The sequence below is a fragment of the Schistocerca cancellata genome, chromosome 8, assembly GCF_023864275.1.
Source record: "Schistocerca cancellata isolate TAMUIC-IGC-003103 chromosome 8, iqSchCanc2.1, whole genome shotgun sequence".
NCBI classification, from domain to species: Eukaryota; Metazoa; Arthropoda; class Insecta; order Orthoptera; family Acrididae; genus Schistocerca; species Schistocerca cancellata.
The window spans coordinates 346349015-346371603 of record NC_064633.1 but is presented as its reverse complement, the minus strand read 5'-3'; the positions used below and the strand labels follow the sequence as shown (position 1 = coordinate 346371603).

The following is a 22589-nucleotide window of genomic DNA, read 5'->3' as shown; positions in this document are numbered from 1 at the left end:
TGGATGAGGCATATCTGTATATAGACAATTGACTGGCACAGCAATAAGTGATTCATGCACCAGACAGCATGTTTCCCCTGATCCACTGCCTGTCCTCAATGATTTCATGCCCATTGCTTTCTTATGCCCTTTGGATCCACTGTTGGACTACATCAGACATGATGATTTTCTGTAACTGTTCCGAAGTCAGATGATACCAGACACATTTCCATTATTGTAAAATGAAATAAGAGTTGGAATGGATACAGTGAGTACAAAAATTGGATTGGAAAGGGTTAACTGACAGTTTTATTGGATCAATAAAGGAACATGTAGAGGATGTCTGATCTGGAGCCCCACGTTCAACCATATGCAATGAATACTGCGCTAGAAAACACTTGTTCTTTCTCCAGCACTGTACTCTGTCATAAAATCTTCCACAGATCACCCCTTACCCCACTTTGCAGAGCAAGCAAGCCTCCAACTACACATTCGTGATGAGACATGAGCAGTCAACACCTCATCGTCTAATCATTGTTTCACCAGCCCTCAATGACTTTCCTCGGATGCACACAACAGCAGCAAATGGGAAACTCCACTGTTTCTGAGACGTTTCTTCCTGGCACATGGTCTCTCAGTGGATTTCTGCTCGCCTCTGCTTCGCTTGAATAATTTCCTTACAGTATCATGTGCCCACAATGCCAAAAGGTCACTAAGCACATTTAAAATAACAAATCCATCACAAAAAGGTTTGTGGTTATTCCAGGAAGTCGTCCATGAAATGTTCTGTTTTGGTAGCTCTGGTAATTATTTATTTTTGACTGATCAGCAAATTTGTTTAAATTTATCTGTAAGATTGGTGTAAAACATAGCAAAGTTTTAGAAATGTTAAATACTGCTTTTGGTGAATGTGCTATGAGTAAAACAAGAGTCTGCGAATGGTATAAGCACTTTGAAGAAAGCTGTGAAAACAACGAGTAATGCACTGGATGTCCCAAAAACCAATTAAATTGAGAAAAAAGTGAATAGAATGACTGAACTGAATCACGATCAGAGAAATCACTGATGACATTGGTATATTAACTGGCTCGAGTAACAGAATTATTTTGGACTTTTGCTTATGAAACATGCAGCAAAATTTGTTCAAAAATGGTTGAATTTCAAACAAATACAGCGGCAAGTGCAAGTTCCTCAGGAATTGTAAGATGAAGCCAACAAGCATGCAGAAGTACTGAAATGTGTCATAATTTGTGATTAAACGTGGGTTTACGGAAATGACATCGAAAGCCAGGCTGAACCGTTCCAATTGAAACATTCTGGACAACCAAAACAAGAAAGTTTGACAACTGTGATCAAACATTAGTTTATGCTCACTGCATTCTTCAATTTTAATGGCACAGTGCACCATGAGTTTTTAGTAAAAGGTTGTACGATCAATAAGGAATACTACTTACAAGTTAAATACTGTTTGCCTGAAACATTCTGAAAAATGCTTAGATTTGTGAAAAAATTATTTGTCACTTTTGCACCATTATAATTAACCTGCTCACACTTCATTGCTTGTTTGTGAATTTTTGGTCACAGACAGTACTATAATGATGCACCAGCCTCCATATTCACCAGACATGGACAGATGCAACTTTTTACGTGCCCAAAAATAAAGAAAACAATCAAAATCCACAAAAATAAAGAAAACAATCAAAATCCATAGCGTTACAAGTGCAGACAAGATTAAAAATACATTGCTGCAAGAAAGAAAAGCTATCCCAAAGAGCAAGTTTCAGAAGTGTTTATAGGATCTGAGAAAGTATTGTCTTATCTAATGGGTACTATTTTGAGGGAACAAAATTTAAATACACGAATAAATAAAATTCTCTTCAAAATAAATAAATAAATAAAATAAAATAAAAATAAATAAAAAGTAATAAATCAATTTTGGAGAACACTTTGTATATAAATGTAGGTGCAGGTATACCAACTGTTTCTTAGCACAATATTCTTCAGGCCAAACATTATTTTAAAAAATTATTAAGCCTGCTCCTTGGTTAAGTGAACAAGAATCTTGATAGGATGTGTGTCCATTTTACCAGGAGCCACTAGTGACACTACTGAAGTGGCTCATATGCAAAACATATTTTTACCAGCACTGGTCAAAACTATGTGACACCCTTAGTAACATGTTCATATTGCAACCGTTTAACATAATCGATATCCACAGAGGAGAAACATGCTATATTTTATGACCAATTTGAATGTTAATTAGGTTTGTGTGTTATTTTTGTAAAATTCTGTGCCTGTTATCTTACATCCTATGTCCCTTTTTGTTCTTGTTGCTTACTGGTGCTATTATATTTACTAAATATTATAAATCACATTTGTACATGTCAAATTTACAAAAAATTAAAAATTGGGGAGTTAAGAAGCTTGTTTTTGCCTGCAGACATTTAGTTAAACTCTTAAAGGACATCTTTGTTATCTTTGACTATTCGAATGGCTATATTTGCAAACTCCACAATTTCAATTTCAGCCTTCGAGCCATTTTTAAGTAGAACAATTTCATACTGCAGCACATGACAAATTTCCAAACTATTGGACAATGTATTAGACAGCCTCATCAATTGGTCCACCTGCAGTGGTTGTGTATACAAGTTACTCGCCTGTTCTGCTGCAGTCAATCTCATCATCATTTTAAAATATATATTTTGGTATTATGTTACTGGCTTCATGTTGCTTATCAAATGTAAAAGAGTCTATTGTCTACAGCAGTTTAATCTTTATGAACTATGGATTATGCTACAGTACCTGCATATTTGAAACTGTTGTAAACTGTTAAATAGTGTAACAACATTATAACAAGCCTTACTGGCCAAAAGCTACATTTGTGACAGTCTTTTCATTGTGCCTATCTGTGACTCAGCATCTCCACTACATGATGAGTGGCAACTTTCCTTTTCATAAAGTTACATTCCATCCTGCATTTTCCATTGTTTGATTTTGACAAGAACAACAACAATTAATGTTTAGCCAGTGTTAATTTTAGACAAAATCTTCATTCTAATTGAAAATGATGCCTTACGAACAATTCCACAAAACATGAGAATGTCTCAGGTAAGAGCAAATATACGACAGCAATCCCAAAAGTAAGATCTCCTATATTTTTGGACAGACAAATAACTGTTTACTTTCTGTAATAGTTTCATCACTTTAACGGTTGAAAAATGCTTTATTTTTCTACATAATTGCCCTTATAGTCAACAACTTTTTAAACATGCTTTGGCAGTTTTATTATTTCCATGCCATGTCATTCAGTACGTTTTGAACCTCATCTTTCACCTTGTCATCTGAACAGAACAGGTGTCCAGGCAAGTGTTCCTTCAACTCAGGGAACAGATGGTGGTCACTTGGTGCCAAGTCTCGACCATATTGTAGATGGGTGAAGATGTTCCAGTCTAAGTTTTGGACGAGATTAATGGTTTGACAGGCATTGTGTGTGGAGGGGATGTTGCTGTGGAGAATGCTTATGCCACTAACTCGAAATTCCTCTTCTCCAGTTCTGATCTGCCCTCCTGAGTTTTTCAGTGTTCCACAGTACCTGCTATCCCAGCAGCAGAAAGTCTGCCAACAATAACCCCTTCCCATCCCAAAATACAGTTGCCTTGATTTTATGAGCAGACTGTGTTTGTCTGAATTTTTGCAGCCTCCTCTCAGAACTTGCAAATATTTTTGACATCAATGTAAGACTATCCATATATTTCTACAACTGACAATGAATTTCAACCAGATTAATGCCTTTGGCATTCAAAAATCAAATAACTGTGCACACTTGGTAGTAGCATTCAAAGGGGAATCCATTTTGAATGGTTGCCAAGCCAAGACGGAGCATCTGAATGAAGCATGTGCATGCTTACTTGGGAGTTGGGGAAGCATCAAGCACAACATTGTAGCCAACAGCTGCATGAATAGTTCCTCTGCATCCTCAGTGCATTGGAGACCTTGCTTTTGGAATTTCCCTTGTAGGTTCTGTCAAATAAAGTACAAATGAACAGTCCAAAAATTCAGACTTTGTATTCAGAGTAGACCATGATACACGAAAGTATAAAAATAAGTTACAACAATCAGGAAATGACTAAAAGAAACCTTACATTGGATCCCAGTTTGAACAATGTTTGTAACAAATAAATTGAAGTATATGTCATGCATGGTGAATATATTATACCACTGAGAGAATAGTGTACCACAGTCAGTCAGGGTTAAGGATGGGAAATGAGAGAGGTAGTGCTGAGGACAGGCATTAGGGGTAAAAGGGGACAGGGAGGGAGGGGGGGGGGGGGGGAGAGAGAGAGAGAGAGAGAGACAGAGAGAGAGAGAGAGTCGGATTTTAGCTTTCAATTCTTCTGTTGCAGCAGATCGACTACAATACTTTTGTTTTTGAAGTTGGCACCGACATACCAGAGGGTTTGGGAGGCCATAAATGTCATTCTTTCTTGAAATTGTACAGTTATCAAACAATTAGCTTACAACAGTCATAGACATTCATGCTATGTGTGATGCTGATATGTCTTGTTGAAACCAAATGTTGTCAATAATATGTGGAAATGTCTGTAGTTTTTGCACAACAAGGATGTTGAGCACGGCAATGTACTGACCCAATGCCAGTATGCCATATGACGACACAGCACACCACACAGTTGCTTTGTTGCTGTCCAACTGAAGTTTGTGTAGGTGAGTGGGATTTTGTTACATCCAACAACAAAAACTCTTGTTTATTAACAAATCCATTGGGCTTCATCCAACACCCAAAGACTGTTAACTCATTGTCATTGTTTATCTTCTCAAGCATTCATACACTAAATTGTCATCACATTAGGTGGTCTTTAGTGTTCAGCTCCTAGATGATCCGCAACTTGTATGGGCAGTAATGTAACTATTGAAACAATATTCTTCATACACATGAACTGTCCAAATTTAAAGATGATTAACTGAATGACGTTGGCTTTGACAGCTGCTCGAACAGCTTTGATATTGTATGGTCATGTTCGCACATGATCTAGAGGTTTCTTTTCAGTGCTGAACCTGTTTCCTCAAAATTATCTATGCACATATGAACTACATTTGCTAACGGATGGTACATGGTCATTGTGCCTTAAATTGAAGTGATAGCAAAATTTTCTACATGCAGCCTCCACACACTGTGATTTTGTAAAAAGCTATGATAATAAAAGCATGTTGTGCACTGCTCTAAGTATCCATGTTAAGTAAATGGCAAGAAAGTGTGAGTTGGTTTCTGTCTGTCACCCAGCTTTAACAATCGCCCAGACCTACCAACACCAATTTCAAAATTTCCCTTTCCTTTCAATCACTCTATATTAATCTATAAAGGTAGTTTTATAAGAAACTAACAAGACACGTTTCAACATAAGTTTGGACTTATCTTTCCTACATTTTCTCTACAGCAAACCTGATGATTTGAAATTACAGTGTAAAAGTAACATAATGCATGTTTCATATTTATAGTAGCTTGCAGGTATCATGGAAAGTTGATCCTTAATACTTTTTATGGTAAACCCACAGTTACCATTACCTTTCACTGTCCGCCTTGCTCCCGATCCATCCACAGTGCCAACTGCATGAGTAACTGGCCACTCAGGCACACCATGGGTGTTATTCAATGCACTGAGCTAAGGCTTGCTAGCCATGAATATGTGGTATTGACACTAGAGGCTGCACTGTCGGCCTCCAGCACAAGTCTACAACACTAGCTGCGCACGCTGACTCAAAACAAGCACCACCAACATCACTGATGTTTACACTTGTCCATATCTAGGCCAACAGGACCCTCCCAGCAGTTTAACATTACTGTATGTTGTGTCAACATGTGTCGTATTAAATAAACAGATACATAAACCAGTTTTGGTTTGTTGGTTTGTGTTGTGTGCTGCGACACTTTTTATTTGTAAAAATAAAAAATATGCTGGCAGACAGAAGAGATATATCAAAGTTGTCTAGAAAAGGCTCCATGTAGTCAAAATGTTACTTTAACTACCAACATAGGAAGAATGTTTATTATTTTTACTTACTCAAGTAACAGTATCAAACCTGTCATTTTATGGAGTCATAAAAAAGGTCAGAACACCTGACAAGTCAGTCTATTCCACCAGAATATTGGTTTCAAATACAGCTCTATTACAAGTGAAATTCTGTTACCACTATCAGAATTCCATGGACCAGAATAATTCTTCAACCAAAAATGTGGAGTTACCTAAAAGTGTGCTTCAGTAGGATATTGTTTCTAAATTCTGAAAATATATTCCATATTGATGTGCAGCATTCCGTAAAAATGGTTTATTAAGACGAAAGATTAAGTGGCACAACATATAAAAAACATTAAAAATAAGAAACTGTTTACTCCACTTAGTGCCACACAGAACTGTTTGCTTCCTAACATTTGTTACATTCATACAGAACAATTAAAGTACAATATAGAATAAGGGCACAAACTGTACAATAATATTCTGATACTGGAGATATAAAAGCTAGATTTGATGCATGCCCATAACGGGTTACAACCAACTTTTAAAACACAGTTTTTTAAGTGGACTGAAATTAAATATTGAGCTCTGTACTGTCTTGTAATAGTCAACCCTTTTTAAAAAAATGCTGATCCCACTTGCCAATCTTCAGAAACAATTTATTTATTAGCTTGTGGAAAATACATACAAAAAGCAAATATGGAAACACACTTTTTCAAGTTTGGCGAAAAAGCATTTAATACACCGTAGTTCTTTCTAAGAAAACCATGATATTTACCCTGGAGCCATCTGAGGTGAAACGGACAGCATTGACATTGCGAGCTAATGTCATTGTTGTGATCTGGTAGCACATAAGTAGCTCCATACGCAATGCAGAATATAAATTCACTTTCCCATCACAGGCACCAGAGCAAAACAAGTAGCGGTCCTGCAGCAGAAATAAACTATTCACACAAATATAATCATTACTGCTAAAAACACTGAAGTTCAGCAAACCACTGATGAACATGCTAGGGTTAGGGCTTTACCGTGTAAATGAAGGTGTCTGGCATCATTAAAATTTAGATAGGTACATATGCTTGTGGGCGCAGGGAGGAATCAACAAAGCTTTCCAAAATTACAAAGCAGGCGGCATACATACAAGTGATGTGAAGGGTTTAATGACAGAAAGCTGTGCATGCAATCATTTTGCATTTGAACAATGGTCAGCTGATTTAAAGCACAGGTAAAAACAATGACGACAACAGTAAACTTAAAGGTACCTGATGACTGTTTATTAATACAGTGATATAAGTTGAAATAATCACCCAGCATCGGTTCTGTATGATGAATGCACCAAACAAGAAAAATAAATTGGTATTTGAATTTCCTTGCATTCTGTAATGTGTCTCAGTTTCCAGTTACAACTGGTGCCTGCAGCCTGATATGTATAAAAATTTCTTTCTGTTAAATGAAAAGTACAATCACAATTAGCAACAAGCTATATCCTAGCTTGCTGTAAGTGGTAAATATGGGACACATTTTTGGCATACCTTGTGGAAACATTTTCCGTCAAGTATTCCCACATGCGGAGTGACAACCAATCGGTTTGTCTTTAATGCACTTTACTATATTGTTCCTCGACATTCGAGAGATTACCGCCACATTAACTTCCACATCGTGTGAAACAAATGTGCACTGCTGCAATAATTTTACACTTTCACTCAGTAAAGGACACACACAAAACACACATCAGCAGAAAAAGGATTATGCACAAGACACGAAAAGTAAATCACAATGCTTACCAATCCAGGTACAGGCTTAGTGTCCTGTGAAGCATATAAAAATAATACTAATTTCAGTGTAGCATGAAAAAGCACAGTCTTACACATAAAAAAATCTGTCATTTTAAATTACAAGAGAACTTTACATGTACCACACTGAAATATAAATGGAGGCTATAAACTACACTCATCTGTGCAAAATATAATAGCATAAAACAGTTTCAGATGTTGAATCTCAGTTATGAATGGCACTTGAGATAGATAACACAAGTATCTAGCAACAGCTGCAATGAAAATAAATAGGTAAGATTCCTCTAGGTGGTCTGTAAACAAGGTAACACAGGATGGTGCCAAGCTAGTATCTGTGGAAGTATCCGAGATTTGTTAGCGGATTTTGGCTTCAAAGGCGAAATAATTATGACTCAGAACATGGTGGGTCAAAAGGATTAAGAAGGATGTGAAGCATAAAAATGGACATACAGTTCAAAATCCTGTTGACAATGAGGTTAAAATCAATGGAACATACACTCAGATTGGGTAAAGAGGACGGGATGGGGGAATCACTTTTATCTTTTTTCAAAGAAACAACACTGGTATTTACCTTTAGTAATTAACAGCAACTCAACTCTAAATTTTACATGACAACAGGACCATTATCATGGGGCTGTCTGTGCATATAGGCTTAGCACTCACAGTAAGAAAAAAAAAGTCTGGTGGTTATTGTTTATTCATTTAGCATATATGACACACTGTATTACAACATATTAACAGAGAAGAAACATGAAAAATATAATTTCATATGCTAATATTGGTTAACAGTTACCCACTCAAGGCACATGAGTGTTAGAACAAAGAATTCCATTGGATTAGCAAGAAATGCTCTCAGCCCACATTCTTCAACAAGATGATGGACTCATTGCCTAGGAACTCCAACTGCAGTTTCATGTTGGAAGTTTTCTCCATTTGTATCAATTTTCTGCACAAATACAATGTCCCATGCATATTCAGCTTAAACTTTTTCATATACAACAAGAGAATTCAAAACCATTGGTCATTTCTAATGAATCTGTTAGACTGTGTAGATATGGGAGCATTTTTATTCCAAGATTCCAACTATTTGGCACTGAGGTTGAAGCTGCTACCTGCAAGCCGCTGCGCAAGATGCCAGATTGGGTTTCAGCATCATAGTTGATTTATTGCCAGCTGGGATATGTCGTGACGAATGGGCAGTTCAGGAATGTTCTTAATTTTCTTGCATTCCTTTACAAGCACTTCCTGTCCGCACATTTGGAGTGAGGCTATGTGGCTGAATTTTGGACAGCAATGCAGTAGCAGACTTGAATAGCCAGTAACCATCCTCATAGTTGTATTGTTTTGGAGTGAGCTCTATTCAACCAGACTGGTGCACAATACTTGGCTACAGAGTATGCCAGGTTTGATGCTGAAGTTCGTAAATGTTTGCTGAAGCTGCCCCTGTAGTGCCACTTAACTCGATAATGTTGTTGTGAGTCCTTATCTTGGAGGCAATATTAACAACACGTTGTTTGAAACCTACGATTGTGTCTAAAGTCACTCTTAGATATTTCGGATGCTTTTGGCATTCGAGCATTGTGTCATTAAAAGAAAATTTCAGCTGGCAATTTGCATCTGAGATATCTAGGTGAACCAACTAGCTTGGAACTTGTAGGTGAACCAACTAGCTTGGGTCTTGTCAAGATTTAGTATAAGCCTCAATTTCTTAAAGTACTCATTTTAAGTGGATAAATCTTCTGCTAAATTGTCTCAGTGACTTCATAGTTTTTATGTTGTATAGATAAAGCTAGGTCAACAACATACTCAAATTTCCTTGCAGCAGTGTTAAGCAGGTTTGAGGTATAAAGACTTGAGTAAAGTGGTAGCCAGAACACACCGTTGTTCAGCTTTCCCTGTATGCTTGTATTGTTGCACTGTACAACACTACAGTGTCTAGTATTTCATCCATCCTCAGCAACTGTAGTTGTATGTTGTTGTTGTGGTCTTCAGTCCTGAGACTGGTTTGATGCAGCTCTCCATGCTACTCTATCCTGTGCAAGCTTCTTCATCTCCCAGTATCTACTGCAACCTACATCCTTCTGAATCTGCTTAGTGTATTCATCTCTTGGTCTCCCTCTACGATTTTTACCCTCCACGCTGCCCTCCAATACTAAATTGGTGATCCCTTGATGCCTCAAAACATGTCCTACCAACCGATCCCTTCTTCTAGTCAAGTTGTGCCACAAACTTCTCTTCTCCCCAATCCTATTCAATACCTCCTCATTAGTTACGTGATCTACCCACCTTATCTTCAGCATTCTTCTGTAGCACCACATTTCGAAAGCTTCTATCCTCTTCTTGTCCAAACTAGTTATCGTCCATGTTTCACTTCCATACATGGCTACACTCCATACAAATACTTTCAGAAACGACTTTCTGACACTTAAATCTATACTCGATGTTAACAAATTCCTCTTCTTGAGAAATGCTTTCCTTGCCACTGCCAGTCTACATTTTATATCCTCTCTACTTCGACCATCATCGGTTATTTTACTCCCTAAATAGCAAAACTCCTTTACTACTTTAAGTGTCTCATTTCCTAATCTAATTCCCTCAGCATCACCCGACTTAATTTGACTACATTCCATTATCCTCGTTTTGCTTTTGTTGATGTTCATCGTATATCCTCCTTTCAAGACACTGTCCATTCCGTTCAACTGCTCTTCCAAGTCCTTTGCTGTCTCTGACAGAATTACAATGTCATCGGCGAACCTCAAAGTTTTTACTTCTTCTCCATGAATTTTAATACCTACTCCGAATTTTTCTTTTGTTTCCTTTACTGCTTGCTCAATATACAGATTGAATAACATCGGGGAGAGGCTACAACCCTGTCTTACTCCTTTCCCAACCACTGCTTCCCTTTCATGCCCCTCGACTCTTATAACTGCCATCTGGTTTCTGTACAAACTGTAAATAGCCTTTCGCTCCCTGTATTTTACCCCTGCCACCTTCAGAATTTGAAAGAGAGTGTTCCAGTTAACATTGTCAAAAGCTTTCTCTAAGTCTACAAATGCTAGAAACGTAGGTTTGCCTTTTCTTAATCTTTCTTCTAAGATAAGTCGTAAGGTCAGTATTGCCTCACGTGTTCCAACATTTCTACGGAATCCAAACTGATCGTCCCCGAGGTCGGCTTCTACCAGTTTTTCCATTCGTCTGTAAAGAATTCGCGTTAGTATTTTGCAGCTGTGACTTATTAAACTGATAGTTCGGTAATTTTCACATCTGTCAACACCTGCTTTCTTTGGGATTGGAATTATTATATTCTTCTTGAAGTCTGAGGGTATTTCGCCTGTCTCATACATCGTGCTCACCAGATGGTAGAGTTTTTTCATGACTGGCTCTCCCGAGGCCATCAGTAGTTCAAATGGAATGTTGTCTACTCCCGGGGCCTTGTTTCGACTCAGGTCTTTCAGTGCTCTATCAAACTCTTCACGCAGTATCTTATCTCCCATTTCGTCTTCATCTACATCCTCTTCCATTTCCATAATATTGTCCTCAAGTACATCGCCCTTGTATAAACCCTCTATATACTCCTTCCACCTTTCTGCCTTCCCTTCTTTGCTTAGAACTGGGTTGCCATCTGAGCTCTTGATATTCATACAAGTGGTTCTCTTCTCTCCAAAGGTCTCTTTAATTTTCCTGTAGGCAGTATCTATCTTACCCCTAGTGAGACAAGCCTCTACATCCTTACATTTGTCCTCTAGCCATCCCTGCTTAGCCATTTTGCACTTCCTGTCGATCTCATTTTTGAGACGTTTGTATTCCTTTTTGCCTGCTTCATTTACTGCATTTTTATATTTTCTCCTTTCATCAATTAAATTCAATATTTCTTCTGTTACCCAAGGATTTCTATTAGCCCTCGTCTTTTTACCTACTTGATCCTCTGCTGCCTTCACTACTTCATCCCTCAGAGCTACCCATTCTTCTTCTACTGTATTTCTTTCCCCCATTCCTGTCAATTGTTCCCTTATGCTCTCCCTGAAACTCTCTACAACCTCTGGTTCTTTCAGTTTATCCAGGTCCCATCTCCTTAAATTCCCACCTTTTTGCAGTTTCTTCAGTTTCAATCTGCAGTTCATAACCAATAGATTGTGGTCAGAATCCACATCTGCCCCAGGAAATGTCTTACAATTTAAAACCTGGTTCCTAAATCTCTGTCTTACCATTATATAATCTATCTGATACCTTTTAGTATCTCCAGGATTCTTCCAGGTATACAACCTTCTTTTATGATTCTTGAACCAAGTGTTGGCTATGATTAAGTTATGCTCTGTGCAAAATTCTACAAGGCGGCTTCCTCTTTCATTCCTTCCCCCCAATCCATATTCACCTACTATGTTTCCTTCTCTCCCTTTTCCTACTGACGAATTCCAGTCACCCATGACTATTAAATTTTCGTCTCCCTTCACTACCTGAATAATTTCTTTTATCTCGTCATACATTTCATCTATTTCTTCATCATCTGCAGAGGTAGTTGGCATATAAACTTGTACTACTGTAGTAGGCATGGGCTTTGTGTCTATCTTGGCCACAATAATGCGTTCACTATGCTGTTTGTAGTAGCTAACCCGCACTCCTATTTTTTTATTCATTATTAAACCTACTCCTGCATTACCCCTATTTGATTTTGTATTTATAACCCTCTAATCACCTGACCAAAAGTCTTGTTCCTCCTGCCAACGAACTTCACTAATTCCCACTATATCTAACTTTAACCTATCCATTTCCCTTTTTAAATTTTCTAACCTACCTGCCCGATTAAGGGATCTGACATTCCACGCTCCGATCCGTAGAACGCCAGTTTTATTTCTCCTGATAACGACGTCCTCCTGAGTAGTCCCCGCCCGGAGATCCGAATGGGGGACTATTTTACCTCCGGAATATTTTACCCAAGAGGACGCCATCATCATTTAATCATACAGTAGAGCTGCATGTCCTCGGGAAAAAATTACGGCCGTAGTTTCCCCTTGCTTTCAGCCGTTCGCAGTACCAGCACAGCAAGGCCGTTTTGGTTAATGTTACAAGGCCAGGTCAGTCAATCATCCAGACTGTTGCCCCTGCAACTACTGAAAAGGCTGCTGCCCCTCCTCAGGAACCACATGTTTGTCTGGCCTCTCAACAGATACCCCTCCGTTGTGGTTGCACCTACGGTACGGCCATCTGTATCGCTGAGGCACGCAAGCCTCCCCACCAACGGCAAGGTCCATGGTTCATGGGGGGGTGTAGTTGTATATATAAAAAAAATCAGTGACCAGCTGCACAAAAAAAATTTAATTTCTTACCCAGTTTCGGGCACTTAGTGGCCTTCTTCAGACGATTTTACCTAGTTTTCTATCTTGGATGTAGAAAGGGAGACAGAAGTCAGCTGACAGGAAGTGACGGTCAAAGAATGCAGAGAATACTAAGAACTCCTCCAATAAACTTTTTTCACAGTACATTGATAACACTGGCATTCAAGTAACTTTCTACAGCGAACTTTCCAATGAAACACTTCCAAGTCATAAACAAAATTACAAAATGGAACAATGGGTATTAATTACCAATTTTCATGGAAATCACAAATTTTGAGAAACATTTTGATTCAATATCAAGTAAATTTGTACTAACAGCCTGTAATAGTTCAGTTATATTTTAGCAACATATTTTCTTCCCAAAAGTAATCCAATACAGCACAATACTGTTGAATGTTACAGAAATGGAAGCCTTCGAGTCTTTTACACAGCAGATACAGAGATAATGGGGGCAGTGTCTCTAATGTCTGATTCACGAAAGATGCGATCCACACAGGTCGGGGCAGAGACGAGAGTTGCAGTGATGCCGGTTCCAAGCAACAGTTGCATTACATGAACAGTGGGGCTTTGTGCTTGAAGAAAGCATGTATCCTGCTAATTATGTCTTTCACTTGCTTACGCAGAATTTGTAGCTTAATGCCATTACCAACTCAGAACAAACTGAATAATGGTTGGGGTCGTTGTGGGGGAAGAGACCAGACAGCCAGGTAATCAGTCTCATCCGATTAGGGAAAGACGGGGAAGGAAGACGGCCATGCCTTCTCAAAGGAACCATCCCAGCATTTGCCTGGAGAGATTTAGGGAAATCACGGAAAACCTAAATCAGGATGGTTGGACACGGGATTGAACCGTCATCCTCCCGAATGCGAGTCCAGTGTGCTAACTGAATAATAATTCACCAAATAACTTGTTACAACCACATTTAATGTTCACACTGACTACAACATTCACAGCACAGAAAACACCAATGAATGTTTCTTTGGCTGCCAGAGACTGTGTGACGTCAAGTATGCAGAACAAGCCTAAACTCTGCTGCCTACATTTGCGACTCTTAACTATAATATCAGACAAGAAGCCTGTCTTTGGCAGAAAACCGGAGAGGCAAATAAACAGATTGACGAGTGCACCAATCCCGGTCAAAAAGGATGATAACCAAGGTCCCGCAATCATGGTTAAAAGTAAACCGTGTTTAAAATGTTTCTGCAGGGCACCAACATTAATTGCTGGTCAGCAAACCATCGTCAGCCAACCGTGCATTTGACTGCGGTTAACTCTGTACATTGCAATGGAACGTGTCCTGACTATGCAAAAATGTTAATAAACATGAAATTGCACAGATAATCGCTGGTGTCACATTCTCTCTTTGCTGTGTTTCCGTCGACAAGCAGAAGTGTGTATACGTACCTCAGTACCTATTTCTGATCTGTTCCTTTTTTTGGAGAATAATGGATAATAAAAGAAGAACCCCGAATTTCTCGAAGTATGAGATAGATGTCCTCCTTGAATTGATGGTTGCAAATGCATCTCTTCTTGAAAATAAGAAAACTGACAGCTGCAGCTTAAAAGAAAAACAGGCAATGTGGTCCCATGTGGAGGTGCAATTTCATTCTACTCCTCATAAGTTCACTCATAAATTAATAACATTTCTGTGTTCGTCGTAAGCATAGGATACGGCACACTTTGGCTTTTAGTTTGAAATTTGAAAGTGTTATTGGCATACCACTGAATGTCTCATTACACACCCATTCAGTGAGTACTTTTATGTTCCCTAGATAACAGAAAATAATAGATTACATGCTGAAATAATCGGAAAAATTAAAAATACGGTGAAATCCCGTAACTATAATCATAATTTTTCATTCTGAACAATGTATTTATGTTACCTTATCAGAAATGTTCATTAATTATAGTGCGGCGAACTGCTCTTCCTGGTAATGTGCCATCAGGACACATCTGCTGTCCAGGTAGCACAGGTTCGTTATCTTCAATGTTAGGGCCTCTCTCGTCACATAACTGATTTAAAAGTCAAGAAATTTCTGGATCTTCTGGTGGTTCTTCTCTGCTTGTACTCCTCGCAATATTATGCACGACAGCCGTACCCACAATTATTGACATTGTTTTCTGTAGATTACATCTTATTCCTACAGATAATATGGGATATCTTCTCTTCCACGAGCCATATTTTTTCTCAACAGTGTTTCTAGTTTTAATATGAGACCTGTTATATCGATACTCTGCTTCATTTTGCAGGTTTAAAAGTGGAGTTAGCAAGTAGGATCTACATGCATAACCACTATCTCCCAATAAGTGACCTTGTGGTATTTCTCCGTTTTCAAATTGAGCTCTGCGAGCACAGTTGAGAAATATGGTACTGTCGTGCACAGAGCCCAGCCATCGAGCAACAATGTCTCTTATTAACAAACTGTGATCACTAATGGTTTGACAGTTAAGGGAAACATATGTTTTCCTATTACGGAAAAGTTCCGCATTGTGTCCTCCAGGAGACTGAATTCTTGTATGGGTACAATCCAAGGTACGAAGAATACCAGGAAATCGGTTCAATTGACTAAAATCATACATCACAGAGTGCACTTCTTCTCTTGTAGGAAATTTTATAAAGCGAGGAGACATTGATGCTATGATGTCTGATACATCACTGATGATTCGTTGTGCTGTTGTACAATGTACATTATTGTTGCCCCCAATAAGAATGTTGAATGCACCTGTTGCATATGCTCTTAAAGTAATCAAAAGTCTGTTCATCAGAGAAATAGAGTTGTTACGATCAGTAGGAAATTCTAACCTATCATTAATTTGGTCTAATAACCACCACACTGTTTCTTTTGACAGACAAAATCTCTCTTCAAACTTCCTGTCACTATAATCTTCAAAAGGGTTTCCCCTTTCCATAATCACTCCAACACTGTTTTGGCCACGATTTAAATGGTCAAGGTATAAAAATTCTTTCTCAATGCCATCCATAACATCAAAATGCACCACCATATTAATAGCGTATGCCTCTAAAACCGCGATTATGTTGAGAAAACCGGGAAAGAGCCCCGGTTAAATATAACCGTGGTCGATACCCTCATTTAACTTAGATCGATGTTGGTGCACCAGAATCTTGAGTTGAACAGGATTATATATCGACTTAACTGCAGTTAACAGTTAATCGAGATTGGTACACTCGGCCAAGAGACTTTTCTTTTATTATGTAAATTTTTATACTGCTACATTTACAGTATTACAAAATAAGATGATGATAATTTATTTTAGACAAAGATAGTAATTTTTTGTACTAATGTGAACCATGCAAGTATCTAAATTATTAATATAACAAAGCAGGGTAAAGGATAACAAACAAGAACATTTCTTTGTGGGGGTAGCAAAATGATGAGAGAGAGACATAAAAGTGGGTCCTTTGTGACAGAGGTATGCACAATGTTGTCAGAGGCAAGAGCCTGCTGCTGCTGTGAGTGTGTGACGTACAGGGCAGCAGTAGCAGCTAGCAGGGGATCTTCAGAGCAGTCAGGTGAAGAAAGATAAGGCACCTGGTCCCACTTGATGGTTTGGAATTTCATTTACAGAAGTTACCATGCCTGCTGAGTGAGAATACATCATTCATAAAAGATATCTGAACCTGTGAGTTATCATCTCCCTCGTAAATTATTGACTCTGCCCCACTGTGAAGTTTCTTCTAGAAAATTGAGGGAGCAGCGATATCCGAGCTGGTAGGGAGCTGCCTGGCATCATCTCGCCAAACTCAGCAATATTAAGACATTGTAGGTCTCACAACATAGAACTGTGACTACCTTGATTTGAAACAATAAACTTAACTGCCTGAATTACTTTTTTCCTTGCTTAACTCTGTTGTAACTTGTTGCTGGAATACAAACACAATTACTATTTTTCTCTCATTAACATACTACTAGCAAAGTTATACCAACAAAAATAATCAATTTTTGAGAATATAATATAAATGTATGGATAAAAAAAGTCTACTCACCCAGCTGGAGCAGGAGAAAACACGTATAAAAGTTAAGGAAACGTGCAAGCTATCCAAGCCAGTGGCTCCTCCTGGCAGAAGGGCTGAAGGGGACGGAAGAGGGATGAGGGACGAGGACTGGCAAGGTTTCAGAGATGGGAAGAGTTACGGAAAAGTTGCCCACAATCTCGCGTCATGGCAGACTTACTGGATAGGATTAGAAGGAAAGACTGATTGTTGGGGACTGTACAAGACGAGATTCAAAAACCTGAGGACCCAAAAGGTGGAAGATTGGGTAAAGAGTAAGACAGAGATTTCTGATATAACACCTTGCAAGCATTAATAAGAGCAGAAAGCTAAGTGCATTACACGTGGCAGACATGTGAGGTGAGGTGGGAAAGGGGGACGCATGGAAAAATAGACACATCATAAAAATAAGAGACATGGAAAAGTGAAAGGGGCAATGAAAGGAATAGTTGCTGAAAAGAAATACCGAGACCAAAGAAAGTAAAGAATTCAATGTAAATTAAGGCCAGGCACGTGGCGAGAACTAAGGACATATTGTAACGCCAGCTCCAACCTGCGTAGAGCTGAGAAACTGGTGTCAGGGGGGAGAATCCAAATGGAAAGTGTAGTGAAACATACACCAAGATCACAACTGTCATGTTGTATAGCATGCTCTGCAACAGGATATTGTTACTGCAAGTAGACACCCCTCTCTCTATGCCCATTCATCCTAATTGATAACTTGGTGGTAGTCACACAACCATAGGAATACCAGGGCTGTGGGATATCCTTATCAGATTCTACTTGGAATTTGCTCTCCATACAAAAAACTGTGCTTTTAGTTATTCACAAAAATACCATTGACATCCATCTATTGCAGAATCTTTGAGCGTGTTCTGAGCTATAATGTAATGAGATGTTTTCACTGAACTTTGGTCCACAGCTACCACAAATGGATTAAACGAGTGCTTCCTGCCTGCAACTGTCACGTTTACTTTATTTCAAAACTACAGAGGCTTTCATGGCCACTTGTTGACATATTGCCTTTTTGTTTCTGTCTCAAGTTCTTCGGACGATGTTTGTTTGACGATTTTTCTGATGTTTCATCAGTGCTAGTAGCTGGCATTTTCAAAGTTTCCCTCCTCCTTTCCTCGTGGTGGACTGGAGTCTAGTCCACAGCCGGAGATCATATATAGCCTGAGGCTATCAAGCTAAATTACTACTATTTCTTGCCTCTACAGCCCTTGCAGGGCCTTGGCCTGCATCACAATACCCTGCCATTCTATCCGGTCCATGGCTTTCCGTCTCCATCCTCTGACACCCAGCTTTTTCATGTCTTCTTCAATTCCATCCAGCCACCTCTTTCTGGGACATCCCTACCGTCTTCTGACTCCTGCCTTGCCATCAAAAATCTTCTTACATGTTCTATCTTCCTCCATTCTGACCACCTGTCCTGCCCATCACAGACTTCTTATTTTAGGGTAGAGACAATGTCAGGTTATTCAAATAGTTGTTCTAATTCTGCATTCGTACAGATGCGCCAATCTCCTTGATCGTATATTGGGCTGTATATTTTACACAGAACCTTTCTCTCTCAAATGGTAAAGATCCATTCCTGGTTTGCTGTCATGGCACCATAAATAACAACTTATCTTATAGTTGTTTTGTAAATGAGGATTTTAGATTTTCATGATAGAAGTGAGCTCCTAAGCACTGGTAGAGTGACAAAGTAACATCTGTTGCCTGCTGGTATTCTAGCTTTCACCTTGCTGCTGATGTCATTCGTCTCTCTGATAGCTGATCCGATGTACTTGAAGTCTCTCATCCTTTCAAACTCCTTGTCAGCAATCCTGAGACTTGGTAGGTTTCGCTGGTTGGTCATTGCCACATATTTGGTCTTTTCAACATTGACTGCCTGGACAAGTTCCCTTGCACCTCTCTCTAGTTGTTGATAGACAGCACAGCAGTGTTTCATGTGAGTAATGCCACATCATCTGCATACGGTAGGTACTGCAGTGAATGATTAATTAAAAATAATTCCTCCTCTATTTATCTCTATCCGACTTATGACTTTTTTTAGGCAGAGGTTGAATAGTAGTGAGGAGATACTGTCACCCTGTCTCATTCCATTCTTCACTTCCACTTCTCTGGAGGTTTCGTCCTGTATTTTTACTTTACAGTGGGTTTCACTGAGGGTCATCATAGTAAGTTTAACAAGCTTCTTAGTTATTCCCGCCTCTTCCATCACATTCCGCAATGTCACTCTTGAGATGCTATCATAGGCTTGTTTAAAATCAATATAAAGCTGATGTATGATTATTTGATGTTTATAACATTTTTCAAGTAGTATGCATAATGTAAATATTTGGTCAGTAGTAGACCTATTTCTTGTAAGGCCACTTCGATAGTCACCAATTCTCTCTTCCACACAGGGAGTAAGCCTCCTAGTTAGGATCTTGGAGAACACTTTACATGTAGTATTTAGAAGGGATATTCCTCGGTAATTCTGGCAGTTTATTTAGCTTCTTTTTTATGTATGGGGCACATAATAGCCGTTTTCCACTCCATTGATATGCTCTCCTCCAGCTAAATGGATCTCGTATTTCCATATTGCAGCAAACAACCACTGTAGGTAGAAAGTGAAGAAAAACAGTAAAAATGAAAAGGGAAAAGCCTTCAAACATTGGGGAGACAGGTACATAATTATAATCTCCGGCTGCGGTCTAGACTCCAGTCTGCCATCAACAACGGAGAATGAAACTTTGAAAACGCCAGCCACTCATGGCTGAAGAACTAGGGACAGAAGCACACAGGCAATATGTTTCCTTCATTTGTTGTAATACTGAACAATTTCAGGCTAAGGACATTGTCAACTATCACATGACATTCTGAAAGCCATGGGTCTAGCCAATCAGATTCAGTATTTATTCAACTGCAAAAAGCATTCAACTCAATACGACATAAAGACTTATTAACAAAAGTATGATAAAGTGACTGGATCACAGAGTATGCAATATGTCATCTCGGATGGACAGTCAACAACAGATGCAGAAGTAAATTTAAGCATGTTCCAGGGAAGAGTGGTGCTGTTTATGTTCTTTATTAACATAACACTAACTGCAGACTTTTTGCAGGTGGTTCAGTTATCTATAATAAGGTATTGTATGAAAATTGTGCACAAATATTCAGTCTGATCTTGACAAGATTTCAAAGTGGAACAAAAATTAGCAACTTGTCATCAGTGTTCAGAAAGGTAAAATTTTGCTCTTCACAAAATGCAAAAACATAGTACCCTATGACTGCAATATCTATGACTCATAACTGTAATCAGTCAAATTACACAAATACCTGGGAGTAAAAATTTGAAGGGATATGAAATGGAATGATCACATATGCTCTTAAGCTCAGTCATAGGTAAAGCAAGTGGTAAGCTTCAGTTCATGGGTAGGATACTGGGAAAATCTAATGATTCTACAAAGAAGATTGGTTACAAAACATTTGTGTGACCAATACTAGAATGTTGCTCCAGTATGTGGCACCCACACCAAATAGGACTAATGGGGATTTGTGATGTATACCAAGAAGGGTAGCTTGAATGGTTGCAGATTTGTTTGACCCACAAAAGAATTTCACCTAGATGCTGGGAAATCAACCTGTGGCAACACAGACACCAAAGACAGTTGCCGAACATTGATGGAGGCAGCCAGTTCGATGAAAGTATGTGATATAATTATTTGTGTTATAGCAGTATTAATTATTTCAAATAGCCACAGTCTCTACACTTAACTATTTCTCTCTCTCTCTCTCTCTCTCTCTCTCTCTCTCTCTCTCTCTCTCTCTCTCTCTCACACACACACACACACACACACACACACACACACACACACACACCTAAAACCTAAAAGTCAAACACCAAAAGTAATGTCATTACAGAACTTATCATTATTTGAAACTTCCTGGCAGATTAAAACTGTGTGCCGGACCGAGACTCGAACTCAGGACCTTTGCCTTTCGCGGGCAAGTGCTCTTGCCCGAGAAAGGCAAAGGTCCCGAGTTCGAGTCTAGGTCCAGCACAGTTTTAATCTGCCAGGAAGTTTCATATCAGCGCACACTCCGCTGCAGAGTGAAAAATCTCATTCTGTTATTATTTGTTGTGCATAAATGTTTTATGGTGGAATTACATTTAGAGTCTTTGTGTACTTTGTTTTATTTTCTAATGTACACTCAGGTGAGAAAAGTCATGGGATAACTCCTAATAAAATGTCGGGCCTTGTTTCGTCTGGCGTAATGCAGCAACTTGACGTTTCATTGACTCAACAAGCCCCCTGCAGAAATATTGAGCCATACTGCATATATAGCCATCCATAAGTGTGAAAGTGTTGGCGGTGCAGGAGTCTGTGCAAGAACTGACCTCTTGATTATGTCCCATGAACTTTCGATGGGATACCTATCAGGTGATTTGGGTGACCAAATCATTCGCTAGAACTGTCAAGAATATTCTTCAAACTATTGTGAACATTAGTGGCTCGGTGACATGGCACATTGTCATTCAAAAAAATTCCATAGTTGTTTGGAAAAATGAAGTCCATGATTGGCTATAAATGGTCTCGAAGTACCTGAACGCAAAGATTTACTGTCAGTGGCTCGTTCGGTTGGTCCAGAGGACCAAGTCCATTCCGCGTGAACACAGCCCAAACTACTATGGAGCCACAGTGCCTTGTTGACAACTTGAGTCCACGGCTTCGTGGGGTCTCGCTCAAACCTTACTATCAGCTATTCCCAACTGAAATTGGAACTCATCTGACCAGGTCACAGTTTTCCAGTTGTCTTGGAATCTAACCAATATGGTCACAAGCCCAGGAGAGATGCTGCAGGCAATGTCGTGCTGTTAGCATAGGCCCTTGTGCTGCTGGTGTAAGCTATCGCCAGCACACCAGTTGGCAGAGATGTAGCGTGAAGATCGATAGTAGGCATTGGATCAGGTGTGCCTATCAGGAGAAAGGCCACAGGCACACTCGCAAGCAAAAAGCCACCAATCCCCTCTCGCCCACAAAGATATAGATTGTCGCCACTGACTGGAGGATCCGCTGCCCAGTTGCGGCGGTGGCATCGGTTCCTCTCCTCCTTTCAAGGCGACCTCGTCCCCATCCCCCAGCACACCCGCCCCGAATCCAATTCCACTCCCGATGTTATTCTTTCCTCCCCCAACCTCCTCTTGGTCGCATTACGTTGGATGTCCTGGAGCCTATTGGTAGTGACCATCTCCCTGTCCTCCTCACCGTTTCAGACGGTCGTCGCCCCCGCCCCGACCCTCGTCATGACCCTCCCCCCAAGTACATCCATGACTATTCCCGTGCCAACTGGGATGCCTACCGGGATACCCTCTCCACTCAGGTCGACAGCCACCCTCTCGCCTACCGCCATCCCGATGATGTCTCCCATGCCGCCTCCTTTCTCCAGCAGA

The 22589-nt window shown here is 39.5% G+C and overlaps 1 protein-coding gene across 5 annotated transcripts in view; it reads right to left on the bottom strand.

Moving 5' to 3' along the window:
• Positions 1 to 22589, bottom strand: part of LOC126094880 (uncharacterized) — a 127601-nt gene that overhangs the window by 81791 nt on the left and 23221 nt on the right. For 3 of the 5 annotated variants that reach the window (XR_007521888.1, XM_049909514.1, XM_049909515.1), the window contains 2 exons: positions 7793 to 7816; positions 6787 to 6936 (listed from right to left, as the gene is read on the bottom strand). Coding sequence is in view for 4 of the 5 variants with exons in the window: in XM_049909514.1 (XP_049765471.1) it covers positions 6787 to 6936; positions 7793 to 7816 (174 nt within the window). In the remaining variant the exon portion in view is untranslated. Of the gene's footprint in view, positions 1 to 6786; positions 6937 to 7315; positions 7452 to 7540; positions 7689 to 7792; positions 7817 to 22589 lie in introns of all 5 variants that reach the window. The other 2 variants (XM_049909517.1, XM_049909516.1) reach the window with 2 other exon arrangements.